General features: G+C 57.7%; 1 protein-coding gene across 2 annotated transcripts in view; it reads right to left on the reverse strand.

Annotated features, from left to right (window-relative positions):
• SEMA3F (semaphorin 3F) overlaps positions 1–16,423 on the reverse strand; it is a 29,258-nt gene that overhangs the window by 11,274 nt on the left and 1,561 nt on the right. For both annotated transcript variants that reach the window (XM_025987668.2, XM_025987660.2), the window contains exon 2: positions 13,743–13,902. In XM_025987668.2, coding sequence (XP_025843453.1) covers positions 13,743–13,854 — 112 coding nt within the window. In that variant the 5' untranslated portion in view covers positions 13,855–13,902. The remainder of the gene's footprint in view (positions 1–13,742; positions 13,903–16,423) is intronic.

The raw sequence follows: 16,423 nt of genomic DNA on the forward strand, positions 1-16,423 counted from the left end.
CGGTTGAGTCCTTAGTTTCTCTTCTGCATGAGTCTTAAAGCCCTGGCCCTCCCACCCCCCGATGGCTGGGGGAAAGTCCTCCTTCCTGGGGATGAAGGACAGGAAGGAACTTGGCCAGTGACTGGCCAATGACAAACACAGGACTCCAGAAAACTTGGGAACCTTCCTCTGAGGGGGAGAGTCAAGGGGTCTTTGGCAAGCCCCTCCTCCATCCATCTCCAGCTATTTTTAGCTTAGCAGGAGAGGGAAGACTGTAATGAAGGTGATGAATATTCACCAGCACAGGAGGCTCGAGATGGCAGCCCACAGAAGAGCACGCACATGTATGCACACGGCCCAGGTACATGCATGTGCGCACACATCCTGCATCACATGAGGCACTCATGAAGGCAATCATACATATCCCACCTTCCTGCCCTATGGCTGGTAACCCATTTCCCAGGTGAGGCAATCAAGAGGGAGGCCTGGAGAGGGAGAACAGCTGGGATCAGATGCCCTAGATGCTGTCTGAAAATGGGACCAGCAGGTGGCCCCATCCCATCCCACTGATTCAGGCAGCTGTCTCTGACGGGCCTGGCTGACCCTGACCCCTGGTGTGTGCTGTGGACCCTGGAGCAGAGCTGGAGGGGCTGGGCCTGAGAGCAGCTTCGATGGGAGCTCCAGGATGTGCTCAGATGGGTGTAGGAGGTGGGCAGGGAGCCAGGAGATTCCCACAGCAGACCCAGAGCCTACATCTGAGGGGCTGCGGGCCAAGCAAAGGCCTTGCCCTGCCCAGCCCTATGTGGCCACAAGAGAATACAGGTGATGACCTTGGCCAACCGCTGGGACGTAGGGACGCCAAGGGATCAAAGGGCCGATCCCTGCCTGGCTACGGCTTTGCCCGCCTGTCCGGCGGTGCCTCTGAAGTCCTAGGCAGGGCAGCCTGGACACCTGTCCTGCACCTGTTGTTGGGCCACTTGGAGTCCCCCGCCTGGCCACCCAGCCATAGTGACAACAGGAAAGTAAACACTCCCCCACCCCCAGGGCCAGGAAGCAGCCAGAGAGGAAGTGGGGCTGCCAGCGGAGCCCCCCCAGGCTGGGACAGCCCGCCAGGGGTTATTTATACCCTGGCTGGGGGCATGGCCTTGAGTTGTACCCTTACCCCTCCTTCTGGGTTAGGGGACATTTGGGGGGGCAATGGAGGGGAGGGAGGCAGAGGCTCAAGTGGGTACCTTTAGACATAGGCACCTGGGGTAGGAGAAGCTCCAAACATCTAGCCCCAGAGACACAAGCAGTTATAATCCCTACCCTCCATCTCTGCCCAGCCTCCAGCCTCTGCACTCTGGACCCTTGCCCTCTGCAGGAACCAGTGCCCAAGCCCCAAGTCCAAGTCCCCCTTTGAGCTTAAAACACTCAGAGCCTGAGCTCTCCAGGCTCCATCCCCCTTTGGGAGAATGGTAGGGGAGAGGCCTACATGGGGACCTATATGGGGACTGGGAGACTCCTACCTCCTAAACCTGCACTCCCTCATCCCTCCCTGCGCTCCCCGCCCTCCCTGCCCCAGAAGTGGGGATGGAGGGAGCCTCCCACTTACTCATCAAGCACCTATTTTGTGCAAAACCCTGAGCTCACAACATCACAACAGGTTACAGATGAGGACATGGAAGCACAGGGAAGGACCAGGCCCAACAGCATGGGGGTAGGATTCCCACCCAGGCCTGTGGGACTGAAGGAAAGGCAAGCCCAGGCAGAGCCAGTCCTGGGGGGGGGGGGGGCTGTCCAGGGGGGGAACTGCCCTTGGGAGGGTGAGGGCCTGAAGGTGACTCCCCTTCCATCAACACGGCACATGACTCAGGACCCTGGGGACGCCTCCCAGTGGCCATGGGATATGGCGTCAATGGTTCTGTTGTCACAGGACGTGATGTTTTGGTCACTGTGGAAACTCTGAGGGGGAGTCCCCACGAGGCCATGAGGGGTAGGAAAGGGGTGGGACCAAGGGTCAGAAGTCTTTGGCTCCGGTGCAGGCTTCATGACCCCAGTCAGGGCATTCTGTCCTCATTTTCCTCTCTAGACGGTCTCTTGAGCCCTCCTAGTACCAACATTCAAGGTGATCCTTGAAGGTGAGGGTCCTGCTCTGAACTCAGGGAAATACTGACAGCGGAGCACTCTTTGGGCCCTCCCCCACTATTCTTCACAGGCTGTCTCTGCCTTGGCCAGGAGAGGAGAATGAGATGAGGGTCTAAGTTCTTTCCCCATGCAAGCTGGCTCCCAGATATCACCATCTCTTGGAGGACATCCACCCTCAGTCCCATTCCTGCTATACTATTTCCTAGTGTTGGGGTACAGAGCAGAGAGGATAATGGGGCAGGAAGGGGCTTCCTGTTGACTCAGCGCTACCCTCCCCTAATTCCAGCCTGTCTCCACTCCACCCCACCCCCAGTTCACAGGAGAAGAGCTAAATCCTGAATCAGGGGATCCCTGGGTGGCCCAGCAGTTTAGCGCCTGCCTTTGGTCCAGGGCGTGATCCTGGAGTCCCAGGATCGAGTCCCAGATTGAGCTCCCTGCAAGGAGCCTGCTTCTCCCTCTGCCTGTGTCTCTGCCTATCTCTCTCTCTCTCTCTCTCTCTCTGTCTCTCATGAATAAATGAATAAAATCTGGGCAGCCCAGGTGGCTCAGTGGTTTAGCGCCGCCTTCAGCCCAGGGCATGATCTGGGGGCCCTGGGATTGAGTCCCACGTCAGGCATGGGGCCTGCTTCTCCCTCTGCCTGTGTCTCTGCTTCTCTCTCTCTGTGTCTCTCATTAATGAATAAATAAATAAAATCTTTTAAAAAATGAATAAAATCTTTAAAACAAACAAAAAAATCCTGAATCATCCATCTAAACCCAGCTTACAGAAAGACAAACTGAAGTGAAGGATGGCTTTTCCAGGATCCCAGAGTGAACTGGGTGTCAGGCTCTGGACTTAGCAACCCATGGCTGGAGGGCTCATCTCACTCATGCCAGATTGTAGGAAAGAATTAAAACAAGGGGCCACACGACAGTCCTGTACCCCAGCTCCAGACAGGAAGACTGAAGCCCAAGGAAGAGTGATGTTCCCCTCAAGTCACAGGGAGAGGAGTAAAACTGGTGTCTTGTCTCCTCCTCCCCACCCTGTCATAGGGCAAAGGAGCTAGAGACCTTCATTCCTCCAAGAAGCCTGGGTGGGGGCAGGAAGTGGACGAGTAGTCCTAGGTTTCCTGCTCTGATACCTGTAGTGTCAGCAGAGCTAGATCCTCCTGGCCCCCAGCCCACTAAGAAGCAGAGACTTGGGCCAAGGGGGTCCTGGGGTCCCAAGGGGGCATTCGTGCTTGAGGAGGGTGGTTGATGCGGACCTGCTATGTGCTCAGGCCAGTCCTTTCCTCCAATGCACTTGGTCCCAGGCCCAGCTCTGATAGCAGGAGTGTCACCCCTTCCCCCTCTCCATGGCAATACTGGGGCGGGAGGGGGGATGGGGAGTGACTGGGGCACAAAGTTTCTGAGGACATACGACTCAAATCTGGATAAGCTTTGACCTTGGGGACAGAGGATGGTGAGCCTGGATAATGCCTCCTGGGAAGGGCTCCCCACCCCCATACACTCACCCAGGCTGGGCACAGGTTGGGTGGGGCGACATCCGGGAAGGCTTTTCCCGTCATTGGGAAGGAAGAGCCTTTTCTGGCATCAGACACCTCATTTCCGCAGCCGTTCCCAGCCTCTAGAACTTCCCTGTGGCCATTAGACACTCAGGGTCCTGGCCCAGAATGGCCTGGCAAAGGTCCAGAGACAGGAGCATTCTCAGCATATAGGGGTTTAGTCTTGAGGGGTCTCCATTTCCTCCCCTCCGGGAAGCAGCGGGTGCCTTACTTTAAAGGAGGTAGTGAGCGTGGGCAGCCCTGAGGAGGTGTGTCCACAGCCCTCACCCCCCGCAGACCCGAAGTGGGAGGCCCTGACCCCTGCTGCCCGTCTCTAGGACACGGGCTCTGTGGCCAGTGAGGCAAAGGCTGCTGTCAAAAGGGGGTCTTTGGAGCAGAGGTGGGCACCCCGCCCCCTTGGTTACAGCCCCACAAAGTGGCAGGCCCTGACTGACAGTGTCACCTCCCGGGGCCTGTGCTGGGGTACTGGGGGGGGGGGGTGATAGACGGGTCCCTGCAGCCCAGCCCTGACCTCTGACCTCATGTAGGCTAGTGCAGCCCTAATCCCTAAGCTGCAGAGCGATGAGGTGGGGGTGAGCGGTGGGGGTGCTGGCCAGGGCGTCTGTCAGTGCTTTATCCTCCTGCTCTTCCGAGGAAGGAAACTGAGGTGAACAAGGTGGCAGCAGCAGTGGCAGCAAGCAGGAGTGGCAGGACCTAGACAGTCCCTACTGGATGTCCCCATGCACTCTAGGGAGAGGTGGCCCCCAGCCCCTTAACACTCCCCCAAAGCTGTAAGGGGCCCCAGAGGAAGGCCTGGGGGCTGGGCTGGCCCCCTGGCTCCTGGCCTAATCCTCTTTTAATGAGCGGCCAGCCGGAAGGCCTCAGCCCCTGGCCACAGCCTTACAACCCTGGGAGCCCCAGCCAGGCCGAGCTGGGGGCAGGGCAGGGCAGCCCCTGAAGCCTTTGCATGCACCCTTCCCCCCCATTCTACTCAGCACACCCTCATTCATACCCAATGCCGACACCCCAACACTGGCCCGGCCAACCAACAGCCCCAGCATCTCCCTGGATATTCCAGGGTGACATCTGTTTTGTGCTCCCATGGGCTCTCCTGGGCATTTCCCATTTCTTCAGGGCCAGGTCCCACATATAGCTGGGCAGGGGAGGCTGTCACTACTGATCCAGGGGCTTGCTCTCCTAGCCCTTTTTCTATCCCTGAAATGTTCTGGATAGGAATCCCTAGAGACCAGACCCAGAGTTTTGCCTGAGGCTTAAACTGCCTCCTCCCTGGGGGTAGGCTCCAGTTCCTATGGCCCCAAGCCCCTCAATATCTGACCCCTTCAATCCCAGCCCTGGGCCAGGCTCTCTAGCACTGGAGATCCACAAGATCCCCAGGAGCCATCCATACTCAGCCCCCTTCCCCCAGGCAGGTGAGCCAGGTCGGTGCCAACAAAACCAATTACAGCCGCTCTCACCCAATTAGCAACTAATTATGGCCTCGTAGTCCATTCAACATAATTAACATGTAAATGACTTGGCGTGTTTATATTCAATAACCGCTCTGATTGAATTTAATTTAAAAGTCTGAACTGGGGACCCAGTTACCGTATTCCACCATCTAGAGCAGCCACTTCCTGGAAATGTGGGTTCCTCTAGGAGAGAGGGACACAAGGCCAGGATGGAGGGTGGAGGGGCAGGTGCTGTGACACTGGCCCAGCCCGGGTGAGGGGAGGGATGGGTGCAATCCCTGTCTCCCTAACGTGCTATCCCAGTGGTGTGGGAAGGTAGTGAAGTCTGAACAGTTCCAGTGGGACCCTCAAGTTGGGAAATCCTCTGGAACTAGGGGCCCCTCCTTAAGGGCTACTGTAAACATCCCAGCTGTTCAGTAAACACCAAGCCAGAGCCGAGCTGGAGCCACCCAGCTGGGCTAAGGCTCCACTGTAGGCTTCCCTCCCATTTTGTGGGCTGGGGGCTGAGGGCTGGGGGCTGGGGGCTGGGGCCAGCAGGCTCAGCCATGCTGTTCCCACGCCCGTTCCGCCCCAGTGCCCGTCTGCTCCGCCCAGGAGAGAACAGGCTGGGGGCACAGCTCATCCTGACCCAGGAAAAGCCAGGGGGAAGGGGCAGCAGAGTCACACCCTGGCACATGGTGCCTGCTGGAAACCCAAGGTTCTACACTTCTCTCCCACAACGATGTCTGATGACTTTGGACCACTTTGCCCCAGCAGCTAGAGGGCTCTCCAGCCTCAGTGCCTCCAGTGATCCCTCCCCGCCCCCACAGCTCCATGGCTCCTGGTCATTCTAGGTCTGGGCTGGTGACTCAGGAGGCCAGGAGGCCCTCCGTGGATCCTTAACGGCATGCACAGCTGCCTATGAGGACATCTTTGCGCATTCACCAGCCAGGCGAAAGCTCAGGGCTCTAGCCCAGTTCAGAAAGGTCACAGTTGCAGGAGCTGGCCTAGAGGGACAGGTAGCCCCTGGGCATGGGGCAGGAGGCGGTGGCCTGGGCAAACAGTTCACATAGGAATGCACCCCAAGAAGCGTGAAGGGGGTGGGAAGACAGCCCTGAGGGGAGGGTTGTACTGATCCATTTCTCAGGTGGGGAGAGTAGATCAGGCTACCAGTTCCACAGGCCTCAGGCCTCGGGGGCCCACCCCGCCTCCTGCATTCCAGACCTAGCCCGGAAACCCCTCACTCCTTCCCCCACCACCACCTCCTCCTCCCTGTGACTGCAAAAGACAACAAACTCTCCATGGCTCATTTACTCCGATAAATCAACCAGACGGACAGGCCAGGATGGGACTGACAGGCTGGTGGGTGTCAAGACCCTCCCCCTGCCCTGCACCCGGCCCCCATCTCTGCTGCCCTCCTTGGACTCTTGGGGCCCCTGCAGCCCTACATACCACCCACCCAGAGATTCCCAGGACATCCCAGACAGCCTCAGTCCCTTCTCCAACATTCAGATGGGGAAAGTGAGGCAACCGACAGGTGAGTCATTCAGGGTCAGCCCTGGTTGACGCAGTAAGACAGAGTCAGGACCCCAAGCAGGACTCAGCCAGTCATCCATCTGGGAAGGCAGCTAGTTCCCCACATAGGCCTGGTGCTGGGACAGGATGGGGTCCCAGTGCAGGCAGCAGCCCTGCACCCCCGGGGTGCCGCAGGAGCCCACAAGGCCCTCCAAGTTCTAGCTGTTCCTCTGCCAACTGTAGCGTCTAATCCACAGGGGCCCACCCTGCTGGCTGACTAGCAAGTACACAGCCGTGGACTCTGCCCGTGGAGGGAAATGAGAGCATCAGCACAGAGCCCTGAATGGAAAGAAACATGGCTCTTGGCTGGGTGCACAGACCTCAGAGGAAAGAGCATGTCCGGCTAGGAAGCCAAGGAGGGGTCAGGGTGGGGATGGGAGGGAGGGAGGCTGGGGGTGGGGGATAAGGGGGAGGAAGGAAGGAAGAAGACTGGGGGCAGGGGGTTCTGGAGTTGAGGCCTCATGCCCCAAAGACTTCCTGACCCCTGGAGGGGCCTGCTGCTTTGGGGCTGTCCCCGTCTGGCAGAGATACAGCAGACAGCCGTACCTGCCAGCAGCCCCTGTGAGAATGCCACAGGTCGGCCCAGCTGAGGCCTCCCTCCCCAACAGACAGGCCTCCTGCATCCTAGTACAGCAGCCACCACCCAGGCCCATTCTTCACTGGGTCAGGACCAGTGGTCAGGGTTTGGAACCCAGGAGGCCTCCACCCTCTCCCTGAGACCGCTCAGCAGCCTGGGGTATGGTATGTGGAGGGGCAGGCAGTGGTGGTTGCAGGCCTGCCAAGCTCAGGCACCCACGTGAGCTGAGCTTTGGATTCAGACCGGAGCCTTCTGGCATCCAGGCCTCTGGCAAAGGCCCTCTTGCTATTTCTAAGAAAAATGCAGCAGGAATCTTCTCTGCTTCTCCAAAACTCCAAGGGCTCCCTTGAGACAGGGCTCAGATTCCCAGGTCAGCACCAGGCTAGGCCAGGAAGCCATGTTCTCAGCCCAGTGATGCAGATGCCCAAGTGAGTGATCCACGTCTGGTCTCCCCTAGCACAAGCTGCAGACGACGACAGAACAGCACTCAGGGAGGGGTCACTACAGCTGCTGGGGGGGTATCAGAGTGGGCAGCTCATCTCAGTGGGGGGAGCTCCCTACAAGGCATCCCCTCCCCAGTGCACCACTCTCATTGGATTTTCCTCACCGTATGCACTTGGTGCCTCTGCCAAGAAGAACAAAGAACTTAAAACCCACAAAGAGCAAGCGCAAACACTCCATCCTAGCACCAAGAGCAAGACTCCATGGTATCTTGCCTCCCCCCGGCCCCCGCCCCGTGTTAGGCCACACACACCTCACCTCTGTTCCTGCTCTTCCTGCCCACGGTTTCCCTTCCTCCGTTTGAGATGCATCCTCCTCCAGGAAGCCTGATCGGATGCCCACAGTAGAGGCATCCTATCTCCACCTGACTCCACTCCTGGCACAGGGCTCAGGGTACCTCCTGCAGTTCTCTCCAAACACTGTCACCTTCAGCAAAGGTTAGAAATCTAGAGGGAGGGGTGAGGCAGTGCGGGACTCCTTGGGCCTCTCCCAGGACCAGCCCTAGCCCCTCTGCCACCCTAGGTGCGGCTCCTAGTTACTGAGACGCCCTTCTCCAGGGCTGTAACTGGGCTCACAGAGTTAATCCTCCCACAGCACAATGAGGTCAGTCCCACTCTCATCCCCATTTTACAGACAATGCAGCAGGGACACAGAGAGGTTCACTACTCAAGAACTACCCATGGCCAGGACGCCAGCAAGGCAGCCTGAGCCCTTAGGATGTCGCTTCCACTGGGCCACAGCTATCCCCACCTTACACAGAAGGAACCAGATTCTAAAGAGGCTAAGCCACCTGCCTGAGGTCACACAGCTGACAAGGGCAGAATGGAGGTCTGTCTGCCTTCAGGGACAGCCCTTTCAAACACCACTACCACCACCTTCGCCTTCTACCACATTTAATGCCTGGGAAGGAGCAGGTCTCCCAGGGATCAGGGCCAAGTACCCATAACTCTGAAGACACCCTCTGGGCCCCCACCACCTCTGGAGAGGTCACAGGGTTGGAGGTGCACGCACACAGGTGCAGACAGCCAGGAGCCCACTCCGAGGCTGCCGCCTCCAAAGCCACAGGGTGAAAGATACCTTTATGGGCTGAGATGAGATTTTTATCTTGGCGGTTTCTCTTTAAATTCTTTACGATTACGAAGCAGCGGGGGCTGCCAAGGAACATGATTTACTCCTTGAGCATGCACCAGCTCCTTGCTCAGTGCCAAGGAAAGCTGGAGCCAGGGAAGGAGGGGCGGGCGACATGCCAGGGAACCAGAGACAAGGCCTAGGCTGCTGAGGCCCAGCTAGTGGCAGTCCCATTTGAGGCTTGGCTGGACCTGGAAAGACCACGGTAGAAGTCCCCCAGCCCTGGCTCTGGCCCGGATGACTCAGGGTGGGACTCAGACAGGTTCTCAGCAAGCACCAGGACTTGCTCCACTATCTCTGACTGTCAAGTGCTGGTCAGCTAAGGGACAGCCAGCCAGCCTCCAGGACCTCCCAACTCCCGAAGTGGCCACTTCCAAGTCCCTTCTCAGGAGTAAGACAGTTCCTATTTCCTGGAAAACTGAGATCTCAAATGCAGGAATCTGGGCTCAAGTTCATGCTTTGGGTCTTTCTACCTTCCTCTTCCTGGCTTATCTGGAATATTGGCCCCTCCCCAGTTTGCTAGCTCCAAATCCCACTGTAGCTGTCAGGAACACCTGATTTCAACTCAGCTCCTTGGTACCACCTCTGGGCTCTAAGCTTCTGGGCCTCCCCCTGCCCCCCAACTTCCTTCTCCTGATGCTAAATCTCCTAGCTCCAAGCCCCCTCTTCACCCTACAGTCAGGCTTGGGGGTGGGGCAATGCTCCATCAGAGCTAAAGTCACCTCTACCTCAACCCATATTCACTTTCCATTCCCCCTTGGGTGAAGTAAACGGACCACGACCTCTCCTAACCTCCAGTGTCATCACTTCCTAACAAGGAGGCCTGGCCACTCTGGCTGTCTGATGCCACATACAGATGATGTAAGTAGTAGCACTATCCTGGGCCATTAGCCCCAGAGGCTTGGAGGCTGGGCTGAGGTGGGTGGGCAGGCAGTGACCAGCACCCACCCATTGCCCTCCATCTGCAGAGTGTCCTTCCCCACAGAGTAAGTCAGTTACACCTGGAGTTAGAGAAGATCCAAATCCCAACGCTACTCTGGACACAAGAGTCCTTGCCTCTCCTAGACCCTGGTTTTCCTTCTCCTCTTTCCAAAAGGAGAGAGCTTCCTAGGGGACTATGATCATTGGAGGACTGGGTGATGGAGGGCCAGATCTACAGGAAGCAGGCAAACTCAAGTGTTGTTGCTTCCATAAGCAGAGGGCATGAGAAGCCTCCCCAGTGGGACCTCAGCCATCTCCTTGGGAAATGAGGCTGGGAAGGCTAAGGCCAATGCTGTAGGATCCTGGAATCCTGTCCTGAGCTCATGGGGGAGAGCAGTACCTGCTTCCCTCAACCGACCTTTTGCTCTCTCAGTCCTAGGACAGGCTCAGACATCAGGCAGAGCCAGGCTCCAGCTTCATCCTGCTCCTGAGTGATGGGAAGCCTCACAAGAAACCCAGGAGAACCCCTCAGGCCTTGGAGAGAACACCACGTGGTTATCATCATGAATACCTACTGTTTTTTCTATTACTTTCATCCTTCCTGATTTTTTCTGCTCCACCTCCCTACTCCTGACTCAGTTTCCCCAGTAGCCCAGCCACCTCGTGTCATCATAGGACCTCTTTCTCCCACTAAAGGCCTCTTTGGCCCCATGTCCTGACTAAAGCCAGCCCAGGCAGCAGGCAGTGGCTTACTGTGGAGGTGGCTTCCCGGGATAAAGTAAACATTCCCCGAGCTGAACAAAGGAGCTGGCAGGGCATTCACACCCCCCTGCTACAGAGGGAGGGGGTGCCCCCTGGCTTGGGTCATCTCAGGACACAGGAAGGGAGAGCTTTCCCCACCCAGGTTTGGCCAGGGACCCTGGGGTTAAGGGGATTCCAGGGCACGATGGGTGGAGGAGAGGGTGCTACTGGCCAGGCCGTCTGACAGCAGAAGCTATCAGGGAACACCTCACCTCTCCTGGAAATCTTCTCACTTCTGCCTAACTTTGGTTGTGCTGCTAATGGAAGCTTAGGAGATGAGCCATAGGAGCACCCTCCACCTTGCCTTCCCTCACTCCGACCTCGACTCTAACTGAACTCTGGGCCCCATCTCCCTTCCACCCTTTCAGCCTTAGGCCTGGCTGGGGTCCCCAGGCGGATGCATAGGCAGCAAGACCAAGCCTGGACCAGTTCCTGCTTTTGTTCCTTTAGCTGCTCCGGACAGCGTGGCCCCTCATGCCAGCACCTCCAGCTTGCAGGGTCTGGCCCAACCAGGCAGGAACTAGCACCTCCCGAAGGCAGCAGGACTCAGGGGAGGGGAGGGGAGGAGCCTAGGCCGAGTCCCTGGGGCCTGGTATGCACTGCTATAACCAGGCAAGGCACAGATGGAGAAACTGAGGCAAAGAGCAAGAGTGACCACCGGTGCTTCTGAGAACAATCTTCTCTGTCCCCCTCATGTGTACCCAGGAGAAGGGGCCTCCACCTCCTTCCCAGTTCCTGGCCTGGTTGTGAAATCCCAGTTTCTTTTCTTTTCTTTCTTTCTTTTTTTTTTTTTTTAAAGATTTTATTTATTTATTCATGAGATACACACAGAGAGAGATAGAGAGAGGCAGAGACACAGGCAGAGGGAGAAGCAGGCTCCATGCAGGGAACCCGACATGGGACTTGATCCTGGGTCTCCAGGATCATGCTCTGGGCTGAAGGCAGTGCTAAACCACTGAGCCACCCAGGCTGCCCAAAATCCCAGTTTCTATGGGTGTTGGTAACCACTCTATAAATGCTTGGTGAGGACCTACTCCTTACTGAGCATCACTCTGTGTACCTGACCAGGCTGAGGCCATCCAGCATGAGGGGATGCACAGCGCCCGGGGCGCAGGAAGTGCGGGGCTCCTGGCTGGTACTGACCAACTGGGTGTCCATTATCTTTTCAGCCAGTGTGACAGTGAGGTCACCATCTTGTTCACTGCAGACTCCCTGGTACTCAGCACCCGGCCTGGCGCAGAGTGGGGACTCAAGCATCTGCTAAACTAAGTGACATCTAAGCCACAACTAGGCCATGTGGTGAGTGGGGAATGGGGAAGGTCATTCAGGGCAGGGAAGCCTGTGTGTATGAGGGCACAGTGGCCTGGGATGGGGTGGCCCCAAGCCTCCTATGGCCCCACCACAGGCTGCCACAGCAGTCAGCACCACAGGATGGCTGCCAGCAAGCCGGGCTTTTAGTCACCGCGGGTGTCGGCTTCAGAGCTAATTGAGAAGGAATCGACCTGACTGATGTGGGCGTCGGCAAGGCCAGGACACCAGGGTTCTATTTCTGGCCTCGGCTCTGCCTCCTGCCTGACCTTGGCCCTACCCTTGCCTGAGCCTCGGTTTCTCTCTCTGGAAAACAGGAACAAAAGTCTTTGGCCCTCTGTCTCTGGAGGTCTAAGGTTTAAAAGATGCGTCCAGAGGACCTCCCTATGTCTTATCCCTCCTGCTTCCCCTCATGGGTCTCTGGGTGATGGCAAATATAACACCCAGAGTGGATGTCGGGGTTCTAGGGTCCCAGGGGTATGGAGACAAGCCCCTGTTTCCTTCCCCTGTGTGAGGAGGGGACACTCTGCTCCCCCTGCCAGCATCCTGGGCTGGGAAGGCAGGGAGAGGAGGGCCAAGCCCCTTCAAGATTTATTAATCTGCTCTGAGGAAATGCGCTGGGGAAGGGTGGAGTTATCAGCAGAATAAACCTCTCCCCTTCCCAGGCCTGGGGGCCAGGGGTGCTCTTACAACTAAACCCATCACACTTCCGCCCATTCCTCAGGCCCCACGCTGGACTCCTTCCAGGCACATCCTCAGAAATTCATTCCCCAATCCCCCTATCAACTCACAGGGTGGGATGAGGACAAGGGAGGAGCTCTGCTGGGGACATGGGGACAAGGGGACATGGGAACGTGGTGAGGCAGAGGCTGGACCTCAGCCAAACCTGAGGAAGGAAAAGTCAGCCCAGCCTTTCACCCCAATATATGTGCCCGGAAATCTGGCAAGCCAGGGTGAAGTCAGCCCCACCCCAGGCAGGCGGCTGGACAAAGTGACCTTGGGCCAGAGGAGAAGTCAGCAGTGACCATAGGTCCCCCAGGTCCCAGCATCCCCTTTCCGTAGGCAGGGGTGCGGGGGGAGTCTTCTGATCACACACACACCTTTGAGAAAGTGGCTAGTGACACTTGGACCCGAGTGTGTGCCATGTGTGTTCACCTGCTGGTGGGTAAGGTACAAAGGTGATGGAGCTGGGGGGCCTGTCTCTCACTTTCCAGACCCCAACCCATCATTAAAGCCTTCCAGTGCCTCCCAAAGCAAAGCGCTCATTGGGGAGCTCAGGAACTCAGACCTGTCACATAGCATGCGCTGTCCCTGAACTTGGCGGGTGGCCTCCCCTCCCCTCCCACCCAGCAGCACCCTCCCTGCTCTCCGGGAACCCCTCCCACATGGAGACCCACACCTGCTCCTCCAGCTTTCTGCGGCCTCAAGTGCTGCCTGACTGCCTGAGCCTCCACCTCAGGGGCCACCCAGGGCAGGACCAGATGCAGAACTCTGGCAAGGAAGGGCTTCCACAAACACAAGTGTGAAGAAGGGGCATCTCTCTTCCTCAGTTGTCTAGCACACCAAGGGAGGTGCTTTGCAGACCCTATGTTGCCCAGCCAGAGACCCCACATTCTGCCTCGAGAAGGGGCCCAGACTCAGAAGACATCCCTGAAATGTCTACATGGCCCACTTTCTAGCCTTTCCTGGCAAGTTACCATGGTCCGGTCCTCTCCTCCCCACCCACATACCCAGGGTGACCCGCGTAGGCTGCACAAAGTATCTTTTTCTGCCTGCCTCTTCCTGTTGCCTCTGCAGCGGGCCAAGTGCTGTGGACAGAGGATGATGCTGGGCAACGGCAAGGCAGTCTCTTACCTTTGAATGAGAGCCGGACACGGGGCATGGCCGGGAGGTGGTCCTGGTTTGGGGTGGCTGGCCAGGCCCCAGTCAGTAGGGAAGCCCAGAGGAGGAGACCAGCGACAGGCATCGTGGGAGGGGCCTAGGGCCCAGGACACTGGCTGGGCTTTCTGGACACCTGGGAAGGGGGAATCCATATCAGAAATGTGTAAGGCAGATGGGGTGTCCTGCCCTACCAACTCTCCTTGTCCACACCCTCAGCCTGTAGCTATGAATGCCCCAGTGTGCAAACCCTACATGCTTTCCTGTCCCTGCCTTTGTCTGCAAAGGTGTAGTCAACAGGCCTGGAGACCAAGCAGCCAGGTGCAGCCTGGGGTCACCAGAGCTAATAGGGGCCACTGGAAATTCAAACAATGCCCCACCCTCCAGGATCCTAAATTCTATCCAAAGGGTCTGGCTCAAACAGGCCATCTTACAGCTTCCTCCAGTTCCCAGTAGCCTCTCTCCTCAGTGCCCACCTCCAACCAAATGGGCTGCTCCTCAAGAAATGGGGGAAGAGCTGGATCCAGCCCTGCCTGCTCCAGCCAAACCTCTTCTCCCCATACAAGAAAATCCGGACCTGATTCCTGGGGTGGAGGGCATGGGAGAAGAGTGGAGGATAAGTAAGACCCACATAGACAGCTTAAAGTGGAAGAGACAGCAGCCAGAAAAGGAGAGGCAAAGAATAGCAGGGTCTACTTTTACTGAAATCACAGCAGGAGGGATCCAGGTCAGATGTACAGAAGGACTTCCTGCCAGGTAAAGTTCCAGCTCTGCCTCTAGAGGGCAAAGAGAGGGGAGCTAGGATAGTCAGCAGGCCTGGGGCAGGGTCTGAGCCAACCTCAGTGTCCCCAGCAGAACTCCCATACCCCCAGCAGGTCCAAGTTTCGATATTATGTTTTTCCAATATTGTCTCCCCAGGCAGACTGGCTGTTGGGTAAACGCAGCCCAGCACCAGTTGTCGGAACATATTGCTCCCTCCCGGCAAAAACCAGCGCCAATTCCCCCCCACCACCAGATACACTGGGGGTGGGGGCACAGAGAATGAGAATGTGAGCCCCATCCTCCGGATCTGCCCTGTCAATTCCCCTTTCCCACGGGAGGCAGGACCCTAGGCCCATTTCTAGGACCCTGGAGTGAGGGTGAGAGGTAGCACGGCCTGTTAATCCCCTGCACTGGTTGACATATGCTGAGGCAAGGCCCAGCCTCCACATCTGTCAGGCCCCACTCAACAGACCCCGAGGCCCTCCCCACACTCGCCTCGCCTCCCCCGGAGCCCTTGCCTCTCCTGCCAGGACAAACCACTGGTGGTTCTTCAGACAGGAAGTACAGCTTCAGGGCTCCTGGCCTGTTCCCCAGGTGGTGCCCTCTGCGGGAACACCCTCTCCAGAGGGCCTGACACACCTCTCAAATTCCTTCAAGATCCCCCATCACAGATGCTCCCTCCTGGGGAGGCTGGCTGAGAGAGGGGAGACTGGAACCAGCCCCTCCCCCAGTCTTCGGGCATACAAAGCTGGTGCTGAGTGAATCTGAAGGCTCTGGTGAGGGGGGGGCAGGCAGGAGAAAGGGCTAAGCAGCCACCATCACCCTCGGGTGCACCCAGGGGGCCCCCACTAACAGTTGTGGATGTACACACGTCCACACTTGCATGCCCACACACGTCCTCACAAGCATGTGTTTGCTTAAGAACTTGACCTGCTAGTGGGGTGGGGCTGAAAGAAGCTGGGGAACACGGTCCTGGCTTAGGGGTGCAGGATGCAGTCCAGGTCCCTCAGAGATCTTTGATCCTATGTATCAGGGGGCTCAGGATGACTCACAACCCCCTCATGACCTCATTTCTCCTGCATCCATTTTCATGGTAACAAGGTCAGGGTCACCAGGGACAGCTTGAGTCCCCCAAGGTAGGGAGGAGGGTGGAGGGCTTTGCGCCCACCGGGGCCCCTACAGGGACCTCCCACAATGCTCTGGCCCTTTAAAGGAGTGAGTGGGGGATGTTGAAGTCTGCTGGGGCCTCAGATCCCAGTCCAGGACCCCTCTTTGGCAGCATAGGGGAAGGAAGAGAGGAGAGAAGAGAGAGGGGATGAGAGGAAGAGAGGGACAGAGAGAGGTTTCCACAGTCACTTCCCCTCTGCCAGCCCCTAGATGCACTCCACTTAGCCCCAGCCCCAAAGGAGCCCCCAGTCAGGCGAGCCAGGTGGGTGGACAGAGAAGGAACAGCCACCGCCACCTGGGAGCCCACCAGGAGGAGAGCAGAGAAAGAAGGAAAGAAGCCTGGCGGGAGGGAGCAAGGGAGGGAGGCAGGCGGGAGGGAGGAGGAGAGAGGGAGGAGAGAGGGAGGGACGGAGGAAAGACGTTCGAACAAAGAACCGAGGAGCTGGGGCTGGCAAGGGGTGCAGAGAAGGGGCGGCCAGACAAGGGGGTCTGGAGGCACCTGGGGGTAGGGCAGGGGGCTAGGTGGTCGAATCGTCCAGCCTGATCCAGACCTCCCAGGCTTGTAGGGGGGGTGGGGGGTGAACAGCCGGCCTCAGAGGAGAGAGATTAGCTCCTCTGAGCTAAGAACTGCCTGGATGGAAGGGAGGCAGGAGCAGGGGCTGCGGGGGAACATGGAGATGAAATTATTACCAGCACCCTAGCCTTATGGTACCCACCCCCCACCCTCG

Source organism: Vulpes vulpes, chromosome 9 (assembly GCF_048418805.1).
Source record: "Vulpes vulpes isolate BD-2025 chromosome 9, VulVul3, whole genome shotgun sequence".
NCBI classification, from domain to species: Eukaryota; Metazoa; Chordata; class Mammalia; order Carnivora; family Canidae; genus Vulpes; species Vulpes vulpes.